Source organism: Pollachius pollachius (assembly GCF_949987615.1).
Source record: "Pollachius pollachius genome assembly, chromosome: 15".
Taxonomy (NCBI): Eukaryota; Metazoa; Chordata; class Actinopteri; order Gadiformes; family Gadidae; genus Pollachius; species Pollachius pollachius.
In genome coordinates, this window is record NC_136948.1 from 13,038,104 (window position 1) to 13,061,866 (window position 23,763).

Sequence of the window (23,763 nt, forward strand, 5' to 3'; positions counted from 1 at the left end):
TCCAAAGGAAACTTCTTTAACACTTTTCTTTCTCAATGTTTTTTTTTAATCACTTCATGGCAACTTCAGTATAATCATGAAAATGATTTATCCAGTGTGTTTTAATTAAACTTTGAGGGTCACCTGCTGTGTTTTTTACATAAAGATACTCGGATAATATCTACCACGTCATAATCAGCGTACATGAAAAAAATATACAACAATCATGAGCAGCATATTTACAGTTGCATGTGGAAATAATACAAAAACTAATACTGACAAGTACACCACAATTTTCTCTCCCATGTTCCACAAAATCCAAAAATGAGATACTCTAAGCCTACTAATATAACGCATTATTAAATTGTCTTTAACATTTTTTTCCCCAACTCCCAAATGTACAAATGGTATTTTTATTAATTGTGTGATGCAGATAAGAAAAAAAATATCCCCAACTGAAGGATACTCACAGAATACACAACCACCAGTCTACCATTCCCTTGCTAATTAACCTTTAACGAGCATAAGCATTTTGTACAGATTTACAAAACGATATCCACTAAACTCAAAAAGCACTAAAAAGCACAAAATACAGAAAATGGGTATGTAACTCCCCAATATCGCAAAACCACTTAGTTTCTGCTCTTTGAAGGCTAATTTATAGACACGAGGAGGTCTTGAACTCCTCCGGAAGATCACTATCCAGCTTACAGATCACCTTGTAGATGGCCTTTTTCCAGGAGGGGTCGGAGTCTTTGGCGGTGGAAATAGCGTTGTAGAATTCGTGTAAGGTAATCTCCGCCACTTCCAGGAATCTGTCTGGGACCTACAGGGCAAACACAGAGATCACTTGGATGAACCATCGATTTGAATATCGATCAAGACAGTTTTCAGTATGACCATTGATACCTTCATGACTTTACTTTGAGTGTAAAGTAGGTTGTGAAGTGAACATATAGCAGCGGTGTAATGGCCATTAGACGAAAAACAATTTGCTCTCTTTGCGCAAGCGATAGATGACGCCAAAACAAATCGGAGACTCTCGCAAAACACGCAACAAAAGTCCTCGGTGGCTCAACCTTAATCCCCTCTTTCTCTGTACCATGTCAATTACTGGCCAAACAAGAGACCCCACCCCCCCACCCTCAAACTCCATTGCTGAGATTTCTATCTGATCCCCGATCCCCCCACAGACTCCAGCCCCGCAGCAAGGCATGCTGGGATGCCGCTGGCCCCCTTGTGTTTCCCAGCCGTCCCAACACAACATGTTGGCATAAGTTATTTTTCTTTCCCCTCGGCTCCCCCCATACAAGCCCCCCTGGGAAAGAATGTCTTGGTGGCAGCAAGGTAAAGACAACGCTCCCGTCTCGTTCCCACCCGGCCCTTCTCCCTCTCCCGAGTCCGGGGCGTCCTTCTCAGCATTCCGCATCAGTAGCAATCCGAGCGGCGCTGAGGCGTACCGGTGCCCTCTAATCCTGAGTTGTTTCAGCGGGCTTCCTCTTCCCACAGCTTGATAAAGCATCACTCTGGAGTTTGGATAATGGCTGTGAAGGGCTGGCCCCAGATGCAGGTGTGTGGAGACACACAGAGGGTCAGGGCGGGGACGTAGCACGGACGTAAGATGGAGGGAGGCCTGGATGCAGGTGTAGCTTTTTATTGTGGTGATGGTGCCACCGTGTTTCCTCTCTGTGTGTGTGGTCTGTGATGATTTAATCTTAAACACCGGTGATACAGTACGAGATGCTGCAGAAGAGTTGCCCCCGTGTCTGATGAGATGAGCTTTGTTTCATCGAAGAATGGGGAAATTAGGGATTGAGTCGTGTGTTGCCGCTCGTAATCACAACATATAGTGAAGAGCAACAGTTATGGAAATGTTATCACCCAGGGAACAGGGGTTGAAGATCAACTCCCACAAAACATCTACCTTTGGGCCACACATTGTATATTATATAACGGCCGTTGTGTATATATACAGGCCTAGTGACAACAAAAATGGAGTAAACATGGAGGTCTAAGTAAGGAAAAGACTCGCTGAATGCAGATCTGACACCTCAAACATTGTTCAGGAACGCCTCCTCACTTGGAAGTCATTGGCCTTGATGTAGTACATGTTGAGGCCCGGAACAGCTCAGAGTCCTTACCTGGAAGTCATTGGCCTTGCTGTAGTGCAAGTTGAGGGCCCGGAACAGCTCAGAGTCCTTACCTGGAAGTCATTGGCCTTGCTGTAGTGCATGTTGAGGGCCCGGAACAGCTCAGAGTCCTTACCTGGAAGTCATTGGCCTTGCTGTAGTGCATGTTGAGGGCCCGGAACAGCTCAGAGTCCTTACCTGGAAGTCATTGGCCTTGTTGTAGTGCATGTTGAGGGCCCGGAACAGCTCAGAGTCCCGGCTCACGGAGAGGTTGTCCACATTGTTGACGCCGTCCACGATGGCCTGCCTGGCAAACTTCTCCATCTGGATGTAGTAGAACTCCCGGAAGTTACTGAACCACTTGATGAGCTGGGAGGTGATGCAGCGGTTAAACTGCAGAGAGAGAGAGAGAAAAAAGGAAAAAAATAGATTGTTCATTCAGAACTTAAATAAATTTTCAGAATCTCTATCAAACACTTTGAAACTGGTCATTGGGACATTAAATCTTTAAACCCCCAAAATAAATTATAATGCTAAAGTTAAAAGATTTTTTTTCTTTGTTTTTTCCTGACCTTTTATTTATAAGTCAGTGAAACCTACATTCAGTACCCATTCGGGGGGATGAGGCGGATCGAGATGGAAGTGGTAATCTGGTGTGTGTGTGTGTGTGTGTGTGCGCGTGTCTGTGCGCGCGCGCACATGTGTGTCACCCTGATGCATGTCACTCCGCGCAGCATTCGTTTCCCTGATCTTTTCCCACCAATGTCCAGGGTGAAAAAAACATCTGTCGCGGCTGTGTGTTTCCAAACTCAGTCTTGACATTAGCCTTGTTATTCTATCTTCTCATCCAGAAGGACAGGGGGTGGGGTGGGGGGGGTGGGGGAGAGAAAAGTGCCTAAGGGCTGGGCAGGCATCAAAGACGTGTTCTTGTCTCTGGTGTCTCTGGGTGCGAGCGCGGCGGCAGTAAGAGGACAGAAGGAAGCTCCCACTGACCCCGGCTGATAGGATGGAATCAGACACCGGGATTAGCCTCTCCTTTTGTCCACCGCCACTTCCCACCACCACAGGGTCGCAGGCAAGGAGGAGACGTTTGCATGGCGCGCCCTGCAACACCAACCAACGCCGACCCGACACCTCCCTTCCCACCCACCCCCGCCCCAACCACACCCCTGTCCCCCCACCCCCACCCACTGCGACCCCACCGCGACCCCAAAGACCAGGGGTCAGGGTAGATAGAGGTGTAGGGGCCCTGTGTGATGGCCCCAGGTTGGTTGACGTGGAAAGAATGGATGGGAGAGGAGAGGAAGGGAGAGGAGAGGAAGGGAGAGGAGAGGAGAGGAAGGTAGAGGAGAGGAAGGGAGAAGAGAGGAAAGGAGATGAAGGGAGAGGAGAGGAAGGGAGAGGAGAGGAGAGGAAGGTAGAGGAGAGGAAGGGAGAAGAGAGGAGAGGAGAGGAAGGAAGAGGAGAGGAGAGGAAGGGAGAGGAGAGGAAGGGAGAGGAGAGGAAGGGAGAGGAGAGGAAGGGAGAGGAGATGAAGGGAGAGGAGAGGAGATGAAGGGAGAGGAGAGAGGAGAGGAAGGGAGAAGAGAGGAAAGGAGATGAAGGGAGAGGAGAGGAAGGGAGAGGAGAGGAAGGGAGAAGAGAGGAGAGGAGATAAAGGGAGAGGAGAGAGATGAAGGGAGAGGAGAGGAGGAGAGAAGAGATAAAGGGAGAGGAGAGGAGATGAAGGGAGAGGAGAGGAAGGGAGAGGAGGAGAGAGGAGATGAAAAGAGAGGAGAGGAAGGGATAAGAGAGGAGAGGAAGGGAGAGGAGAGGAGATGAAGGGAGAGGAGAGGAAGGGCGAGGAGGAGAGAGGAGATGAAGGGAGAGGAGAGGAAGGGAGAGGAGAGGAGATGAAGGGAGAGGAGAGGAAATGAAGGCAGAGGAGAGAGGAGAGGAAGGGTGAGGAGAGAAAATGAGAGGAGAGGAATAGTGAGGAGGGGAAGGGAGTGAAAAGGAGAAGAAAGGAGAGGAGAAGAGAGGAAGGGAAAGGTGAGGTGAGAAACGTTTAATGAGAAGAGAGAAGAAGAAGAAGGAGAAAGAAGTGTACATGAGCAAGGTAGAGACACACTGAAGATGGTTTGAAAAGAAACTGTAAGAAAAAAAAAGACGCCTTGCTACCACTGACCACAGAAGGTGAGGCAGACAGAGGAAGTGGGGCAGAGGAAAAAGAAGAGACCAGAGACAGTGGACAAAAAAAAGCAAAGATAACACAGGATGTTGTGGTTCAGGGCCAGAGCTTACAGCTCACAGGCTGGTGCAGCACAAGTCTAATACCAACTCAATGTTGACACTCAATAGCAATGCCTTGCCTACAGAGTCCTTTGTCACTCCATTTGCTGACTGGAGTGGCTTTTTTTAAAGAGAGAATGCCCCTCTATCATCCTCTGCCCCCAGGACATACTAGCAGCTTAGTGCCTTTGTTAGCGTGAACTCTCGGCTTCTTTGTCTCTCTCCTCCGACACACGGCTGATTCTGTCCCCGCCGCACGTCAACAAGTCGGCCCCCGAAGAGACAAACACCGGGCTGGAGGTTTTTTTGTGGGGTTTTTTCCCAATTGTTCTTTTTCTAACCCTAACACATTATTATTATTAATAATTACCAAATATATATTTAGATTGAAAACGGTGTGACTTTGGTGACTCACCTTGACATCGGGGAAGTAGGTTTTCAGCACGTTGGAGCTGGGGTAGCGGGTGTAGAAGAACATCAGCTTGGCCTTTTTCAGATGGTTGGGATTCAGACCCTCCTGGATGTGCAGAATGTGCGTTAAGGCGACAGATACGGCGGGTCTGGAGCGAGGCGTGCATACAGTGGCGTGCAAATTGATAGGAGACAGGAGTATTGTGTTGCCTCAATCTTCAGCCAAATTGAATTTTGCTAAAGAACAGCTCGGCATTAACTGGGGAGTCAATAATGACCCTAACATGTGCTTATTGGCAAAACAGCATTACAAATTAGATTAGGGATTTTTAATTAGAGAGCCAAGCACTTCATGCCTGGCAGTGAAAGCGGGTTTGTTTTGAAATGTTTTGAAAGGAGGGAGTTGATTTACAGATATAATTAAGTTGTGTTTAGGTGGACATATGTTGGGTTCCCCCCCCCCCCCCCCCTCACCCCCCCTCCAACATTAAACAAAAAATCATGAGTTTTCAATACAGAGTAGTTAATGCATATTATTTCATTGTGAAATTATTTGTATGGTTGTATGGTCAAATCTATACCTCTATGCCATTTTCCTTATTGGAAATATCAATAGATTGAATTCTGTCTCAAGTTTATGCCCTGTGGCAGTGAAGATGCTCTCTAGCTCTTTTTTCTCTGTAGTCCACAACCCTGCCTTAGGTCATAATATTTCCTTATCAGGTTACACCACACCATACATTTATTAGGCAGGCTACCTTTGAAAGAAGGAAGTTGAAATTAAAGATTTATGTTGCACTGTTCAAAGAGAAGCCCAGCTCTTTGCACGATAAAGATAAAGTGCATCCTCTGAGATTGCATTCTTCTCAGAAGAATTACGGCCGAAACGCCAAAGAAAATCAACAATAACCGTCCTTTCTGGGATTTTTCTGTGTGTATGTTGCTTACGGATTTGAGTACTTCAGGCGCATCTTATTTAAAATCCCCACTTGCAGTGAGGAATATTATCCTTAAAAACAACATGGCCTTTGAGTGGGTTGCTTTGGATTCGGTGGCCGCTGGTTTATATATTGTGATACTTTATAGATGTATTTCTCTGATCTTCTTTTTGACAGAAGTGTCCGACAAGCAAATGCTCAAGACAAGAGCTCAAGTGTTGTGCTTTGGAACCACTCGTGGATTTTACTCCCCCCATACTGCACTCAGAAGTGACCTTTTAGATGTACCCCTATCACTCTACGGCTGGAGAGATGGATCCTGCACCTTTTCAAGTCTGAAAAAAACACCACTTCCTGGAACGGATACTGATGCTCTCTCTGCCTTTGAAAAATCTGCTTTTGTTCCTGGCAATTCTTATCAAAGCGTTGTATTCCTTTTTATTTGTCTTTTTCTGGACTTAAAGTCATTACGCTGCTCGGATTAAAGAAGATGCTGTAATTTTCTTTGGAGTTAGTGAGATCAAAGAAAATATTCTCCTTGAAGTTTGTTACGGCTCTGGCCGGCGATGCCATGGATCTCAGCGAGCTATTGTTCAAATGAAAGAGCAACAATATCATTGTGGTAATATCATATAATAGTCAATATAACCTAATAGCATTCTACTTGAATTAATATCATCATCTTTTCAAAACATCATCATGTTTTGGATGTTCCACCAAAATCAATTATACTTACAATATTATAATATGTATAATATATATACATATATATACGTATAATAATATAATTACTACCAAACACAATAAAAAAAAATTGGGAATACATAGCAAGCCTCTCTTTCAGATCAAAAGGATATGTTGAGGGACAGGTAGGGGTTCCTCTCGGCCATGCCCTGCAGATCACCGCACTCCATCTTGACGTGGGGGAGGCACAGGTTGTCCACCGTCACCGAGCCCAGGGAGCTGGGCCGGGGGTGATGTCCCAGGTGGCCGGGGCCTACCTTGGATCTCATGGACAGAGTGTCCCAGGGCAGCTCCCCTGAGTCCGGGGAGCTCCTCTCCAGTGAGGGGGGCAGGCAGGAGAGACCCGAGAAGTTGGTGTGCGGCCCGTACTTGAGCAGGTGCTCCAGGATCTGGGTGTCGTGGAGCGGGGAGCTGTAGTTGAACTGAAAGGCCGGTTGGTGCATGGGGTAGGGTCTCTTCACTGTGGTCGGGGTGACTGAGCAGAGAGGAGCCATGGCTGGCTTGCGGACCACCAGGGACAGAGCCTCGGTCTGGTCCTGTGGGCTTTGCGCGTCAGTGTTTTCGTGGCCCTCCAGAGATCTCTGATGAGATGGGGTCTCCACGGGGTGCAGCGGCTCCTGGGGGGGACAGCCTCCCTGCTGGCTCCTTCTCTCGGCAGCACCCCCGCTGGTCTGTACGTCTGGGGATGGGCACATGCTCCGCAGCGGGGAGAGGTCCAGCCCTGAGGAGGAGACGTTCTTGAACACCTTGTCCACACACTCGTTCACCACCCTGGAGAGCTCCCCCTTCAGGGTGTCTTGGAGGTTCTTGGTTTCTCTCAGGTTGAGCAGATTACCTTCTGCTGGCTTTGTTCTGTCCTTGCTCTCTGGGCTCCCCTGGGCTGGCTTCTTCTCAAAGGTATTGCCGTTGGTTAGATAGCTGAGCTCTTTGCTCTGTATCAAGTTGTCATGCTCCAAACATTCTCCTCTCCCCTCATGTTCCCCTCGGTGGGAATCCTCTTGGTTGTAGACCTGGAGGAACTTCTCCTGGAGCTGGCGCAGGAGCTTCTGCATGCTCTGCAGCTGCTCTTTCAACTTGTGGCACTCCTCGTCTTTGGAGCTATCCAGGCTGCTGCCACTGCCCCCACCTGTGCTGAGTCTTCTGTTTTCTATGCCCTCGTCGCTGGGGTTGTGGTCTTGGTGCTGGGGCAACCTCTGCTTCCTCTTGTTCTCTCTGTACACCTCCCTCGCCTCCCTACACTCTCTACTGTCTCTGGCGTCCATCTCGGCCTTCTCAGGCTCTCCGTGGAGCCGGCTGTTGGGCGAGCCGGCCATCACCCGTATGATGTTCTCCACCCGCGCTCTCTTGGCCTGTAAGTGGTCGTTCACGGGGCGCTCCGCCTCCGGGCTGGCCACCGTGGACGGGTGGAAGCCGGGGGAGCCGACGTCAGCCGCGCTGTCCTTGGACGAGACACTGCTCCGGTCCTCCTGGCTGGAGTCGCCGACCACGGCGGAGCTGGACACAGCCGAGGGGCCGAGGTAATAGTGGCTTTCATCTAGCGCCCTTTTGTTGTGGAGAGACTTCCGTAGGAGCTGGGAGATGATGGGGCCGTTGGAGTACGAGGCCAGGGGCTCGTCATACGCGTTTCTTCGGAAGCACGGTAACATGAGCTCGGGTTTGTCGTCGTCCGGACAGCCCTGGAGTGCGCTGTGCATGTTCTGGTCAGGAAGGCTGAGGTTCATGCTCAACGGGGACACGGTTTAAGGTAGGAGTTTGAGACGAGGAAAAATACAAAGTGGGCAAATTGAGAGGATCTGGAAAGTAAAAGGTAAATAGGAGCATAACTTTAGGCACATGACAATAAACACAAAAGATACACTGAATTCAAACGTTGTTGTTTTTTACAGATCTACGGCATATGTGGTCCTAAGTAGTAAGTAGCATAAGTAAGTATTACGCCTGACTAAAAACTGTTAATGACATTAACATATTTTTTATATGCAATGGATTTATGGAATCTGAAAAGAATCGTTTTGTGTATTAATAATCTTAATTAACAAAATAATGTCTGTTGACTATGGAGGTTTAGGTCAGGACAAGTGGCTGCTGGTTATCTACTGAGTCGAAGGCCAAGGAGTGGTTCACCGCGCGGTGTGTTTAGTCGTTTTACGCAGGTGTTGGCCTTGAAGACTCAGTTTATACACCCTATGGTAAAGAGGGTTTTGTTTAGACTTCACCAACTGGGTGAATCTTATGTGCCTGCTGTACTCTGCTTCTCTCTCTCTCTTGATCCATCCATGCATGAACTGTAGCATAACGGTAACAATTGTAATATAAATATTTATTTTTATCATATATGAACATCTGAACCAAAGTAAAGGATGGTATATTGTTATGCACATGTGTTACATTTTCTTTTCACTTATTAAAAATGTTGAATGTCATTAAGTTTGTCTCATCTGTCTCTTTCTACTTTGTAACATAGGGAATACATACATATTATTTTATAACCTTTGAAATACGGAAATACATTTCTTTATAAAAGACAAGACTGTTAACACATAAGCTACACATTCAAGACAAAACTAATTAAATGGCTAATCAGTTTCTTGTAATTTCTTGTGAATATTATCATAATGAGAAATTCATCGTATGTATTGTGAGTAAAACATATTGACCAATAATGACAATTATATTATTATTATTATTATTTTATCTCTGCATTTTATAATGCACATATGATTACTGTTATTTAATGGTATTTTACACTCTCATATGGAATATTGTTTTTATGCTCCAAAGAATCTTACATGAAATAATTTGATTGTTTAGCTAACCTTTTAAAATCTAAAATAAATATAGTCTATTATGAAAGCTTTACTTTTTATATAATGGATACAAAAATATATAGGAAAGACAATCAAGCGTTGGGCTTCTAGTACATTATGTAAAAATAGTATGTGCATATATTTTGAACTACTTATCGTTAGGGTCTAATTGATTAGTCTTAGCCTTGTTTAGATTCAGTAAATATTTTTTTTTATTTAAAAGAATGCCAGAAGCAGACCTTATAAATACATTTTTCAAAATTGTAGCTTTGAAAAATATATAAATAATAACTTAATTCCATAACTTACAAATGCACGCCTAAATGAGATTCGACAACATAAATACACTGAACGTTACAACCTAAATTAGTTTTGACCAAGTTATGCGCCAAACTGCCTCCCAACGTTAAGAAGAGCGCCTACCTGTTGCGTGTCCAGCCGCCGTGCCGGTAGCATGCACAGAAAGTGAGGTGAGGGAGTAAGTGCAGGAGCGTTGCTACATTCAACACAGTAGGGGCGTGGTCATCCAGACACCGGCCAAAGGCAGGCGTGCTCTGCCCAGAACCATGAATGGGGATGTGGGTTGAAAATGTGGACGCCTGTAAAGTACGATAACAAGACTTTGACCTCATCTGTAAGAAAACGAAAATGATACACGCAGGTTGGGGGACAGGGCCAGTGGTGGTGAAGTTTTTCAGTGGCAAGCAGAGCTTCTGTGGAACTCGGTGGTGATGGTCGCTCACTCAAGGGCTCAAGGGAAATATAGTTATTGAATACGTGAATTAAGAGCCAAAAACAGATAAAAAGAAATTAGTTAGGAAGTCGAGTTTGAGCGTTAATCAGGTCCCAATGTTGCGAGATTATAAAGGCCTTCACGTTGGTATTAGTGGAAACTGAGTGATCGATTGATTGGCTGATGAAAGCAAAAGGAAACGAGATGGATGACACTCCATTTTCTTTTTTTAGTCTTTTTTAGCAACTTTATGTTGTGTATTTCATTACATTGTTATACCTTTGGTACTCTATTTTACCCCAGATAAAGGTGGCATCCTGTAATCTTCTCAAATAACGTTACATTTTAATGTGAAATATATTGAATCAGTTTATTTTCTACATCAACTTCTTTCAAGGAGAGAGGACAGGTGCAGTGACGTAGCGGCAACCACCCGAGACTCCCCCCTCCAGGGACGGGAGATGGTTTGTCCCACACGACTTCCTGGCTTCCCGCTCCTCGTCATTAGCATTGCCGTGCCTCCGGAGCGTTCCTCCCACTGACAGGTTGCTGTCACACAGCCACCATGTTATCCCATTCCCGGTGTCTCACCAGGAACTTCGGCCGGTCCCTCTCCAGCCTCCGCCAGGTAGGTTAGAAGGATTTCCACTCATGTTTCTTTGACAGCTTGAGGAAGGGTTAGCATCTCGTTAGCTTCCAGTGACCGACGGCAAGGCACCTCCATGGGTTGTTTTAGCTAGCCGGCTAGGCTACGAACAGGCCCTAACATTGTAAGCCAAGGACAGTCTGACTCTTGACCAATAACACCCTTCTGTACCATTATATTTAAGTGTAAAGCAGTTGATGTCTTTGCATGTTTTGATGTCAACATTGTCACTGCTGTGTATAGGTAGTCGCCGGAACATGCCGAGCAACTTAATCAATCATCTTTGGACAGCAACTGCATCTAGCTAACAGATGTGTGTCTGCAGTAGCTATGTTGCTACATCCATGATGCTACATGTTATGCTAGCCCGGTTTAACTCGCCGAGGTCATTCTGAATAGAACAAGATGGTATCCTCCTTATCTTGTAGACATTGTTGTTAATTTGCTTTGATGCGTACGTAGTTCAAAGCTCTCAAGTGTTTTACTTGTTACCCTGGCAAGTTTTTCGGATGATTGTCAGTCCTATTCCTAAATCAATGAATGCCCTCATGAGCAAGGCTGCTAAGCTGAGCAGTAGCTGTCACAGGCTTTTCACCAAAAACACATCCACAGTCAAAGTAATATGCACAACTACTGTACATACAAATGATGCACATCTGTTTAATGCTTCTGCACATGGAAAGGAAATTTGTTGTTATTTGTGTCCTTTCACATTGATTTGATGAGTTGCCTCAGGCATCTTGTATCATAATAACAAGGACACGCTCACGTTTAAGTTTTTTTGGATTCTCATAATTTATTCAAATAACATTCTGACTTTTCTTCACAGGGAAATCAAGTGTTGGCGCGCCGGGCAACCGCAGGTATGTTTGTTTGTGTTTCAGAAACTGTAGTTTAAACTTTATATTACAGTTTAGTATTTAGGGAAGATTACCCTGGAAAAAATAAATGTTAACCCTGTTTTGTTCCTTTGTAACTAGCGTTGTCGGCGAACCACGTCATCACTCTCAACAATGTGTAAGTATCACACTACTACAATTCTATTTATTTGTACGTTTTTGAAAGAGATCTTCAAATGTCCTTCTTCACCTAATCAATTAAGAATTTCAGTTCTGACTAGTTTTGTTATCTCTCCCTCCCTGCTTTTTGAACGGTGTTCTAGATTAGAATACTTTAAACATCTACTCCACCGGTCTCACGTATGCAACTTACTTTTGTGTTGCCCATGATATTGCAAGTGGAAAAATGTAATTTTTAAGAATGTGGTTCCTTTCAATTATTATGTTATGTCAGATTCTATGTTTTAGCTAATGTATTAACAGCTTGAAAATACTGTTAACTGTCGTGTAGATGGTTTAATCCAGATGGCGTCTTGTCTTTAAGTAACTGACAATCTCACTTATACAAAGCAATGCATCGGAGGCCTATTCAGAGCAATGTCCGTTATGAATACACTAAGTCATTCACCATTATCTTTTAGCAGTGGGGTTCCCCGGTCAAGCGTTTTCCAGATCCAATACTTTAGGACATCTACCGCCTGCAGTATGTATCGACTTTCAGTTATTATATATTTGATACATATATTACAATCTTCTTCTTATTGTTGACCAGTTATTTTTATTTCCTGGTTCTTTAGGGAATGAAGTTGTCACAGTCAAGACCCCTGCCTTTGCAGAGTCTGTCTCAGAGGGGGACGTGAGGTGGGAGAAGGGTAGGTAGACTGCTCCAGAACATGAATATAATGTGGGATATGATACATGCAAGAAGGTGAACTGTATATGTTCAGACCATTATACAAACATGGTTTTCCACCCTATACAGCTGTTGGAGACACTGTAAAGGAGGATGAAGTGGTTTGTGAAATCGAGACTGATAAGGTACCTTTATACTCTAGGATAGGATTTTAACCCATTCAAATTAAGGCATTTTTGTTTACCACGCTGTAGGCAAAACGCTTAAACACCATTTAATTCTGTTTTAATTTCTTGCTGTATAACTTGTATATGTTCTTAACTTTCCTTTTCTTTCAGACCTCAGTGCAGGTCCCCTCTCCTGCTGCTGGAGTGATTGAAGAGCTTCTGATCCCTGATGGAGGAAGAGTGGAGGGAGGAACACCTCTCTTCAAACTGCGGAAAGGAGGTCAGGAGCTGGACATAATTACGTTAAGACAAAAAGAAGCCATTGAATGTTTTTAGTAATTATATATCATATCGCATTTTCATGCCGATACCCGTGTCTGGCCCTAGCCGGTGCTCCCCAGGCTGCAGAGGCCCCTAAAGCTACAGAGGCCCCTCCGACCCCTGCTGCTGCTGCCACGCCTCCCCCTCCCCCCCCCCCAGCTGGGGGTCCAATCCCCACCAGCATGCCCCCGGTGCCCCCAGTGCCAACTCAGGCCATGGAGTCCAAGCCAGGTCAGTTGGGCAGTAACTGGGATGTGTGTGTGTGTGTGTGTGTGTGTCTGTCCGACTGTCTGTCTGTCTGTGTACCATCTGCTAACTAAAGTACGACTTGGCCTGTTTTTCTGCAGTCTCAGCCATCACGCCCACCACTGCTCCCGTGGCCCCTCACGTGGAGGGAGGAGCCAAAGCCGCCAGGACGGAGAGCAGGGTGAGACTCGGTGGACGACCACTAATTCAATCCTAAGGCGGCTTGTTGCAGGGTGGCCGCGCGTTGACAGGCCCACTTAAGTGGAAGCACGGGCCTACTCCACAGTGGAGGGACGGGGTGTTTGTAAGTGTTAACGCATGCTGCTGATCGGTGTTTTAGGTGAAGATGAACCGCATGAGGCTGAGGATCGCCCAGAGACTGAAAGAGGCCCAGAACACCTGCGCAATGCTGACCACCTTTAATGAGATCGACATGAGGTGGGAGCATTTAAACACCTGCAGTGTTGAAACCTAGAGACCGTACATGTATGAAGGCAAACATCCCTGCTCTGCAAACAAATTTGATTTTATAAGCATTTTTCAAACTTTCTATTCTTAATTGATTCAACAACGGTAACATCCGTAACCTTATCTGATATCTTTAATAAAATAAGGGATGTTTTTGTCAATAGGGAAATGTTGATATTGGTTTGACTTAAATGTACATGTGTTAGTTTAGATCAAGTGAGACAGAAGTCGGGCCGTTCAGGTAATGTAAGCACATAAATGTCTTGCACAAATGGTTATAGATTGAAATCTGCTCAACAGAGAAAGCTTTTGGAAATCGGATAGCCTCTTAAACATTGGAATGTAAATATTTGGTCCTAATCCCATCTAAAAGGAAGATAAGAATTTTTAAAACGGTCTTTATTAATTTACAAGGAAATGTTGTTGTGCGAACCGCCCCCCCCCTTACAAGAGGACACTTTGAGGGTTTCTTTCCCCATCGCAAATGTGCGGTGTCGGCTTTCGGCTATTCAGGGTTTTCGGTGCGTCTTAATTGGATTGACATTGACGGTGCAGAGGAAGACTTCCCAGGCCCGGGCTCATCTGGAGCCGAAGGAGCGCGGCAGAGCAGGAGGCAGAGGCATCTGCACCGGGGGGGGCAGGGGGGCGGGCCCACAGAGACCTGCGCTCTGAGTGCAAGGGCCGCCTGAACCGATATGGGCTTTTATGACGGCCCAACAAGATTTACAGGCCCTCGAAAGTGAAGATTTTTATCGCTTCTCTCCTTTCTCGGAGAGTGCGTGTCTTGGGAGGGGCATAATCGCGTTAGCGGCGAAACCCTAGAGCTTCTACCGGGTTACGGGCAGGAAAACAAACAATTAAAACGGGAGATACAAGGGGGAAAATGAGGGATATTGAAACGATTAGCAGGCTGAATGTCAATAGGGGCTGATTCACTGCAACATATTTCATAACTTAACAGAAAACATTTTGCTGTGCAAAAGTGTTATCTGTTTTCTTGAATTTAGATCTATAGAGGTTGTCTTATGTTTAAAGTATTTTATTAGAAACTGTTAGAATTCCTAAAATAATACAAAAGTATTATTTGGAAATTCTCACAGTTTCAAATAAAATATTTTAAACGCAGAAGAAACTTAAGTTGACCGGAAACAGGGTGAAAATCCAACTTGAGCTCCTCCTAGTCTGTAAACTCTTTATATGCATCGGTTTGCTTTTTTTTCCTGTTATTTATTTGTCTAAGAATACCGTTTTTGACTCATGAATTAAGTCACACTACTAACTAACTTGAACTATGACCCTCTCTTCCCAGCAATATCTCTGAGATGAGGATAGCCTACAAGGATGGCTTCCTGAAAAAGCACAACACCAAGTTGGGCTTCATGTCTGCGTTCGTAAAGGCCTCGGCATACGCCCTGAACGACCAGCCCTCCGTCAACGCAGGTACGGCATCCACCTTAAAAAAACAAACCCTACTTAAATTGGTTACTTGAACTTTGACTGTGATGCTTGCGTGTTTTCAGCCTAGTAGTCACAAGCCAATACGTCTCTGGAGGAAAGTGTTTGCTAAAGGGCACAGGTAAATGTAAGCTCAGACACACTTTGTCGTGTCTGTCGTGGCGTGCCTTCGGTGTCTGCCACCAGAGACGTCTCGTTGTCTTTTTATTGCAACACCTCTACCACAAGTGCAGGTGTCAACCTGTTCTCTGTAGGTGAACCACAGCAAAGAAGGGCCCCTCTTTGCACTGCCTTCCAAGTAAAAATAATCAGTGGTTTGACAGAGACACAGTATTTAGAGGAACTGAATCTCAGTAGCAGCCTTGGGTGCAGACGTCAACATGCCAATTTCTTTCACCACAGTGATTGATGACACGACCAAAGAGATCGTTTACAGGGACTACGTCGACATCAGTGTAGCGGTGTCCACACCCAAGGTACGTTCCATGAGTCCACCTTGAGCCGTGCGGAATTTGAACGTCGATGCTTTGTCCGCCACCGGTTACGGCCGCTGTGTGACGCTGCTGTTCTCTCTCCAGGGTCTGGTGGTCCCAGTCATCCGGGGAGTCGAGGGAATGAACTTTGCCGACATTGAGAAGACCATCAACATGCTGGGAGAAAAGGTCCTTTTCATAATCCTCTTTTCTTCTTATTTATTTTTTTCCTGTTTTAATAGTGGGACATCATATTTATTTACTAGTTAATCTCTACCTTTCTGCATTATTAACATGTGTATTTCTATTATTTTGTATTCTGTGTCCAGGCCCGTAATAACCAGCTGGCGGTGGAGGACATGGATGGAGGCACCTTCACCATCAGCAACGGGGGGGTGTTTGGCTCCATGTTCGGCACTCCCATCATCAACCCGCCCCAGTCTGCCATCCTGGGCATGCACGGCATCTTCGACCGGCCTGTTGCCATCGGGGGCAAGGTTAGTGCTCTCATGACATGACGTCTCGAATCCCCTTTTATACATTTTTCGGAATTCCCCCTTTTAACCCGAGGAGCGTTCAGTGAAGGAACAGTACAGATGCCAGCTCGGCTGACCCATCGTTCTATTGGTTGCGTTCCAGGTGGAGATCCGTCCAATGATGTACGTCGCCCTGACCTACGACCACCGCCTGGTCGACGGGAGAGAGGCCGTCACCTTCCTACGCAAAATCAAGACCGTGGTGGAGGATCCCAGGGTCTTACTCCTGGACATGTAAGACCCTCCTCGATCTCCAGCCACTCGGAAAACCACTACCACCACCACCACCCTACACAAGCATTCGCTGCACCATCCTGACCATGAGGAACCTTCCTTTGACTACAGTTGATTTGTAATAGCGTCAGTTTACGGAGAGAGGAGGGAAAGCTACTCTAGAGGATATGAATAAAGGAGATGCACGCTGGACGTTGGTATGACTCCGGTAGAGGAGTGCTAGAGTGGGGAGGAGGAAGGCTAGAGTGGGGAGGAGGAAGGCTTGGTGCTATTCTGGAGGCTGGCTGTTGGGAGTCCAGGGATACGGCTCTCTTTAGATCAAATCTCGGTATTACTCTTTTGCCATTTTCTACATGTATGGAATAATTTTAACATTGTGTTTTTGGTGGCATGTGCAGCAGAGTTGATTTATTATAGTTTTGTTGGGGTGAGATGGAAGAAAGAAGGATCTACAAGTTTTGCTGCGAAGCAAACGCCAAAGTGTCTCAAATAAAAAGGTTTTCTGTGGGCATTTTTGTCATCTGGTTCAAGTGAGTGATGCTTGTTGATGCTGCGTATGAGAACTATTTAAATAATTTAAGAGAATAAAACATGAACTCCATTAACTGTCTGTTGTATCAGAATTACAGATCGCACATTGTTACAGTTCAACTCTCCTTAAGAATTTCTAGACTACAATTTACTAGTTTCTAAAACCAGTTCCAAAATATACAGGAAATAGATTTATTTATATTATAAAATGCAGAGCTTTTAGTGTTAAGAAACATCTTATCGTCAAATCAATGAGTTATATGTATTAAAATGTAGAATTTACATTGCAGAATAACATCACAAAGGCATATACCTGCCTTATTTTTCTACCTAAAATATATTCTTTCAGGACCTTGAAACCATTTGCTTGCTTATAAAATCAGCTGTACCCATATTAAAATGACACAAATGAGGTATTTTTTATTGCCTAATGCCCTTGTCTGACAAGTACCTTTGTGATTGACATGGTCGAAAGTCTTCACGGTCAATATTTTATAAGATGCATCATTGTTCATGCGTGTTGATAAAATAGTTGCGTGGGTATGCACGAATATAAGTATCACGTCGGTGTAAAAATGCAACACAATTTCTTTTTCTACGTCAAGAGGCAAACGTCTCCTTCATATGTAGAAATGTCTAATCATTTGCTGCTCCATTTAGCTGTGATGGTGTCACTATGTTTCACTGGGAAGCACAAAAATATAACCAAACAACAGTTTGCATCCAGTTTGGCCACATGAGGGCGCCAGAGTGCAGGACATGCTCTGGTGGAGGAGACGGTCGTTCGGATCCGAGGTGGTGCTAGCAGCCGAGGGCCTTCCAGGAAACACCGCTGAAGAAGGGATGGCACTTGATGTCACTCACACCGCCGCCTCCAGAACCTAACCGGTAGCCAGCATCAAACTGGAGTAACTGGAGGTTGGAGAAGACAAGACAGCGTGGTTACTGAAGGTAAGCTAAGGGCATGTATGTGTTTTTGCGTGTGGGAGTGAGTGTTGTGTACATGTGTACCTCAGTGAGGAGGGAGGCAGCTGCGGTGCTCAGGTGGTCTGGAATCAGCAGCTGGGTGTGTGAGTATATTCCGGCTGGGTGCAACTGCCACAGTGGCTATTAAAAGAGAATGTCTTTCGTGAGAAGTGTAACATCCTTATCGATGCTAGCCAACACCGTGCATCGTTAAACTGGCCACTGGTCCTAGGACTATTTTTAAGTTGCATTTAACATGGAATTGCGTAAAGTGGCAGCTTACCATTCCGGTCAGTAGTTCAAACAGCAACGCTCCTAAACTCCACCAGTCACACGCTTCCGTTATCTTTGACACCCCTCCAATTTCTTGTAAAAATAGAAAGTTTACATTTACTTTAAAATATCAGTTTGTTTAAGACAGAGCACCTATTGCCACTAGGGGGCATCCTTTCTCAACAGAGATATCTGGGGGTAAGTTTTACCTGGAGCGCAGTACATCTGCTCCACTGCCTGGGAGCTGATCTCTGACTGAACCTCACTCCACTGGCCGAAGAAGGAAAGTGACACTTTTCCTAGGAAGATACAGATATAGTTTCTCAGGTTAAATATGTTTTACGTCCTTGCACTTCAAAATAGTACTTGAAGTAGCATTGTGTAGTGTCTTGTCCCAGCTATCTTTGTTGTGTATGGGGAATGCTTAACGTAGTAATTGTAAATGCTTGGCACTTATACCGACAGTGATATATTGTTTCTCTTTCTTCTGACAAATGTAGTTATTGTAATTCTCTTTGGATAAAAGTGTCTGCTAAATTCCCAAAATGTAAATGTGAAAAAGATACAAAGAAGTTTTGGCTTTTCACTCAAGGGAGAAGGCCGACGTGATAGGCTCACCATTGCTGGTAAGGAGGACGTTTCTGGGGTTTAGGTCCCTGCACAGGATGCCTTGCTGGTGCAAACACTCCAGAGCGAGCAGGATCTGCGCACCCCACACACGGACCTCCTTCTCGGGAAGCCCCCAGAACACTTGAACCGCCGTTTCTTTGGCCTTGGAAGACTCTTGGGGGAACCGGGGTAGGTGGCACCAGCCGTCCACCTCAATGCCCTGGTCTTCCCCCTGCCCTTCGGATCCCTCCGATTTCAGGAAAGCGTCCATGTCTCCTCTCCGACTCTGGGTCACTGTCCAGGGAGCGCCGAACACGGATCCCGCCTTCGCGGGTCCATCCTTCCCGCCCGGACTGACCAGTTCCCAGGCTTCCTCGACGAGCTCCTGGCTTTTCACCCCAGTGAGGGCCATGGGGGCCCCCGGACCCTGCTTCCCGGTGGTACCCTGGGCAAGCGGGGAGGCGGAGGGCTTCACTGCGTCGGTGTACTCGGAGAACACCGCTCGGTCCGTGCTTTTGACCTCCACCATGGCGGCCCGTTCCTCCGTGGTCGGGCTCCGGCTCTCCGGCTCCACCGCTCCACTCCGCTGCGCCGGGACAGCCAGCAGCGAGCACTCAGTATCCTCCGGGGTCGGCCCCCCGGGGGCGGGGCCCGGGTGGAAGCCGTTGGCCACCCAGGACGCCATGCCGGGGACCTGGGTTTGGCAATGCGGAGCGAGGTGTAAAATGGCAGGAGAGGTCAGCGGGGCAGTTTGTCCGATAGTCGCACAGTCGAAAGGAGTGTCCGCTACTGCATACGGGTTGGGGCCCTCCACGCCGCGCGCGGGGTCCGCGGAATTCCAGGCCAACTCGAAGTCGGAGCTGCACTCGATGAGCCCCATGCCGGTGGTCTTCCCTCGCGGGTCCGCCATGACGTCCAGGGTGTGGTTGACGCGAGCGCACGCCAGAGGCAGCGCGGGCCTTTCCTGCGGTTTCAGGGGGTGCAAGCACAGACTGGGGGCCGGTGGGTGTACGTGGGGCTTGGTCGGGGTCTTGGCCGGACCCGAGAGCGAAGAGGGGCGCTCCGGTCGGGAGAGGAGCGAGGCGCGGGAGGAACGGCGGTTCTGCAGGCAGCCCGTCTCCTCGATGTAGGAGTGGGTGCCGCAGGCGTCCAGCCGCTGCAGAGTCTCGTCCCAGGAGGTAGGGGGTGAGACGGGGCCCTCGTCACGGGCTCCCAGGCGTGGGCCGTCGATGGCGTTCTGCTGGTTCACCGTGCAGATGGAGGGAGAAGTGTAGCTGTTCTTCATCTTGATCCGGTTCTGGCCGGTGCTGAAGCATTCTGGGTGCTCTTTGGCCCTTTCGCTCTTCACTTTGTGTAGCTTGGAGAAGAGACGTCCCCCTTTTTGTGAGGGAGACAACACAGTTATTGAAGTAGTGCTTCATATTTGCAAGGACAACGTTTCCTCACTCAGGATTCGATTTGTGACAATTTGAGGAGCTACTACCTACGACTGACTTTCACGATGGGTGAGGTAACCAGAAGTGTTTAATAAAATTTAACTTAATCGCCATGACAACATTGGTATCTAGATGAAGTTAAGCTTGATTTTGTTTTTCGTTTTAAATAATCAAACTGTTATATTATTCCACAAAGGGTGAATGCTCATTAAATCAACCCATGTGTGATTAAAGACCAGACATCGGAGGACAGGTGACAGAGCAGGGGCAGTGCAGGGCTTCACCTTGAAGGTGTTCCAGGTGCAGGTACACGGCGTCTTCGCTGACGTAGTAGCGCAGCAGCTTCACCATGTAGGGCACCCCCTGCGGTATGATAGTGGGCTGGTCCCTGCTCTCCCAGCTGGACTTCACCAGGCTCTGTGTGGGTGGAGCAAAGGCGGTCTGTAACTCCACCTTTCACAATCCAGTCTATCTGTCTGTATGCAGGGGTCTCATGTCAAGTTGCACACAATGGACCCTGTAATTTGGTTTAAGTTAAGTTGATTACAGATACATTAACTTAACTTGATCAGATTTAGAGGCCATAATTTGATCTTGACAAAGCTACACTGTGCAATATTTTCTATCTCCCAACCTTGAAGGATAATCAAACATGTTCCATACTGTTCCGGTGCATAGTGGGCATTTCTCTCTTAAATCTCTGAGCAATCGGAATTATACGACGGCCAAATAGGGGAAGCATACTCCGGTATCCCAGCTCGGGTTGTACATATAGGTGTCTGGGAGATTTTGTGTTTGGTCCCCTGGCTTTGGAAGGGAGAATATAAGACGTATCACCTGACCCTAGTTGGCTGTGCCTAGTTACTTTACCTTGTACAGCATGCTTCCTATTCTTCTTTTCTACTCCTTTACATCTACAATCATAGTTAACTATTAACAGAATATTAATGCAATTCGTATGGAATACAGAGCCATTGCTTGAATGTCCTCTTTTGAGAGCCCACTGCTTATCATTTCTATAATGCTGTTGCAATGGAGGGTTGACTGACTAGCTGAGATGGCTTGAGCCTTTAGACAGATCAACAGAGAGGGAGGGGGACAGAGACCGAGAGAGACATGAGAGACCTGGAGTAGCAGGAAGGAGATTGCACGCCATATTGTCCCAGAGAGCATAGTATGTCACAGAGGCCTGATATCTGTCTCTCCACCAGAAAACACCACCTAAATTAAACTAGTACTAGTTGTTCTATGGATTATGTGTGTTCAACATTTCTCGAATCATTCTAATATACCAATAATATAATTATTAAGAGCTTGATTTAAAAATAAGGACCAAACTCACCTTCACAACAAATGTCTCCTTATTGACCATACTTTGGACAACCATGACCTGTAGAATAAGAATATATGTTTTAATACATTATCAAATATAATATAAGATGTAGTTCAGTTTCAATAATTGTGCTGGATTGATACTGAACCATGGATACAACCTTCCACTCATAAGTGAAATCGAATCAGAAAAGATACTCAGCGGCTTACCTTGTCCACCACTCCCACCACCTTACACATGTCCAGGTCTTCCACCGGGGAGCTCAGGTGTCTGATGGGGCGGAATCGCAGGCTGCTGTACCCCTGGTGGAGGTGAGAGGTGTGGATACCTTCAGCAACTATTTGTCTACATTTTCATTTTGTTTAAAGAGCTAGAACCCAACAAGGGATAGGATGCTGATTCAGACAAGGGACTCAAAGATAAATGGTTTATTTTTGCTCCTAATCCTGGGTCCTAAATTCTATTGAGGTGATGATGTTGACTGGGTCAGAAACAGTTGCTGTCTGTTCTTTAATAGTGAATAGGCAGTAGCTCAGGAAGTAGGGTGGGTTGACTTGTAACTAGAAGGTTGCTAGTTTGATCCCTCCTCAGCCCCTAGTTGATGTCGCGGTGAGCAAGACATCTTACCCTAACTGCTCCCTATGAGCTGGCTGGCGGGTGTGTTGTTGACACCGCCGCTGGTGTGTGAATGTGTGTATGAACGGTTTTAAGTCGCTTTGGACAAAAGCGCAATCTAAATGCCCCAAATATGATGAAAATATAAACCACTGTCTTACCCCCAAGTGAGAGCTGCCCTTCCCCAGGTTATCCTGTAGGTGGGATATGAAAATTTCTTCGGCTCTCTTCAGATACTGAGTTGTCTTTCGTTTAACAGCCTCTCTGCGATCTTTATTGGGGTCCACTGGAAAGATAGTTGAGACAGATCAAGACCTGAGCTGCGACAGAAGCATTCAAATAGAAATAAAAAAGCATTTGCAGCCCTCGCAACCTTTCGACTCTACTGTGTGGATTTTGTACAAGAACAATGTGTTGAACACAACCTACACCACAAAAACTAGAAAATCATATTCATGGCAATAAGGAAATCCATTTATAACGCCTTTGGTTTTTGAGTTCCTGTTTTATACATTTTTTCAGAGTTTTATTTCGGTAGGCATCACATGCCCTTGTGACACTCACTGATTTGGATGGAGCAACGCCTTTTGAAATGCTTCCGCATGCATGTAGTCAATCCTTCTTACACTGTACGCCGTTCAGCAGGAGATCCACCCCGTTCTTGTAGTAGCTGAAGGCTGCCTCGTAGTCTTCGTTGACCTCTCGGTCCAGAGCCATGCGGATCTGCTTAGCTGCCTCCAACAAGTAGTCTCGCTTTGCCATGGCTGGTTCCGCCCTCTCCAGGTCCAGATGGGCCTAGCACAATAAGGGTAACGTGTACGGTCACATGGTAGTAGTAAGTAAGTAGTAAGTACCTTAAGTAAGTAAGGTAGTAGTATAAGTCAATAAGGGTAATGTGTACGGTCGCATGGTAGTAAGTACGCCAGAATAATTCATTTGTAAGTGCGCAGAACAAAAAACTTAGAATTGTAACATGGTATGCTAACATTGTGTTTGTCCTCCTCCCAGCCAGTTCATGTGTACCTTAATTAGAAATGGCAGTGGAGATTGTAACGCACCTTTGTTCCCGGTCCTTATAAGCAGAGGAAGTCATTTCTGTCTCTTGTCACTGGGCCCAGTGTGTGCCTGCTCGCAGCATCTCCACAGCTCAGCTCTTGTGTGTGCCAGTACCATTGCGATCTAAGCTAATGTAAAAAGAAAATAAGAGTGAGTTAACCTTCATGCTAGCACGGGAAATTAGTATAATCGAGTGGATACTAGTGAACCTTAAGGCTAGCACAGGACATTTATATAATTAAGTGGATACTATTGAACCTTCAGGCTAGCACAGGAAATGAGAAGAATCAAGTGGATACTAGTGAACATAAAGGCTGGCACAGGAACAGAGTAGAATCAAGTGGATACTAGTGAACCCTAAGGCTAGCACAGGAAGAGGATACTGATGAATGAATGAGTGGAACAGCAAACGCACATGAGGAGGAGGTGACTCACAGCATGGTACCAGGGACTCTTGTCTCTGGTAAGAATACATATTTGAGTGTTAATTCACACTCCTACACCAGGATGTAGTTACAAATAAATCAATAATATAATAAAACGATCACCACGGTTACAAAGCACACCCACGTGGAGACATGCACTCTCTAGTAATCACATTTATTGTCCAATATGACAGATCAACGCAATTATTATTTGAAATAATGGGTGGTACTATAAACTACATGAATAAATTGGTCTATTGATTCCTTAA

At 46.0% G+C, this 23,763-nt stretch overlaps 3 protein-coding genes across 4 annotated transcripts; 1 reads left to right on the plus strand and 2 right to left on the minus strand.

Moving 5' to 3' along the window:
- Nucleotides 1-637: 637 nt before the first annotated feature.
- Nucleotides 638-8,193, minus strand: prox2 (prospero homeobox 2; the record flags this gene model as incomplete). Its single annotated transcript, XM_079752778.1, has 4 exons — nt 638-805; nt 2,307-2,501; nt 4,795-4,896; nt 6,580-8,193. The coding sequence occupies 4 exons, from the start codon at nt 8,191-8,193 to the stop codon at nt 638-640; spliced, it is 2,079 nt and encodes a 692-aa protein (XP_079608904.1).
- A 2,311-nt stretch (nt 8,194-10,504) lies between these two features.
- Nucleotides 10,505-16,851, plus strand: dlst (dihydrolipoamide S-succinyltransferase). 2 transcript variants are annotated; one of them, XM_079752789.1, is made up of 15 exons: nt 10,505-10,640; nt 11,488-11,521; nt 11,639-11,675; nt 12,139-12,200; nt 12,295-12,369; nt 12,480-12,535; nt 12,689-12,797; nt 12,905-13,069; nt 13,186-13,265; nt 13,425-13,522; nt 14,862-14,992; nt 15,410-15,483; nt 15,586-15,669; nt 15,810-15,977; nt 16,120-16,851. In XM_079752789.1, the coding sequence occupies exons 1-15, from the start codon at nt 10,578-10,580 to the stop codon at nt 16,252-16,254; spliced, it is 1,371 nt and encodes a 456-aa protein (XP_079608915.1). In that variant the 5' UTR covers nt 10,505-10,577; the 3' UTR covers nt 16,255-16,851. The 2 variants fall into 2 exon arrangements, with proteins under 2 accessions (XP_079608915.1, XP_079608916.1); XM_079752790.1 differs by having other exon boundaries at nt 12,142-12,200.
- A 731-nt stretch (nt 16,852-17,582) lies between these two features.
- On the minus strand, nt 17,583-22,775 carry rps6kl1 (ribosomal protein S6 kinase-like 1; the record flags this gene model as incomplete). Its single annotated transcript, XM_079752777.1, has 10 exons — nt 17,583-17,693; nt 17,793-17,888; nt 18,031-18,113; nt 18,230-18,319; nt 18,639-20,006; nt 20,350-20,482; nt 21,408-21,455; nt 21,608-21,700; nt 22,175-22,299; nt 22,640-22,775. The coding sequence occupies 10 exons, from the start codon at nt 22,773-22,775 to the stop codon at nt 17,583-17,585; spliced, it is 2,283 nt and encodes a 760-aa protein (XP_079608903.1).
- Between the last annotated feature and the right edge of the window lie 988 nt (nt 22,776-23,763).

What these genes read in the sequence shown, in the direction of transcription:
- dlst (XM_079752789.1), top strand. Translation starts at nt 10,578, where the DNA reads ATGTTATCCCATTCCCGGTGTCTCACCAGGAACTTCGGCCGGTCCCTC. An exon ending in CTTCAAACTGCGGAAAGGAG is followed by an intron (nt 12,798 to 12,904) that starts GTCAGGAGCTGG and finishes GTCTGGCCCTAG; the next exon opens with CCGGTGCTCCCCAGGCTGCA. An exon ending in TCAACATGCTGGGAGAAAAG is followed by an intron (nt 15,670 to 15,809) that starts GTCCTTTTCATA and finishes TTCTGTGTCCAG; the next exon opens with GCCCGTAATAACCAGCTGGC.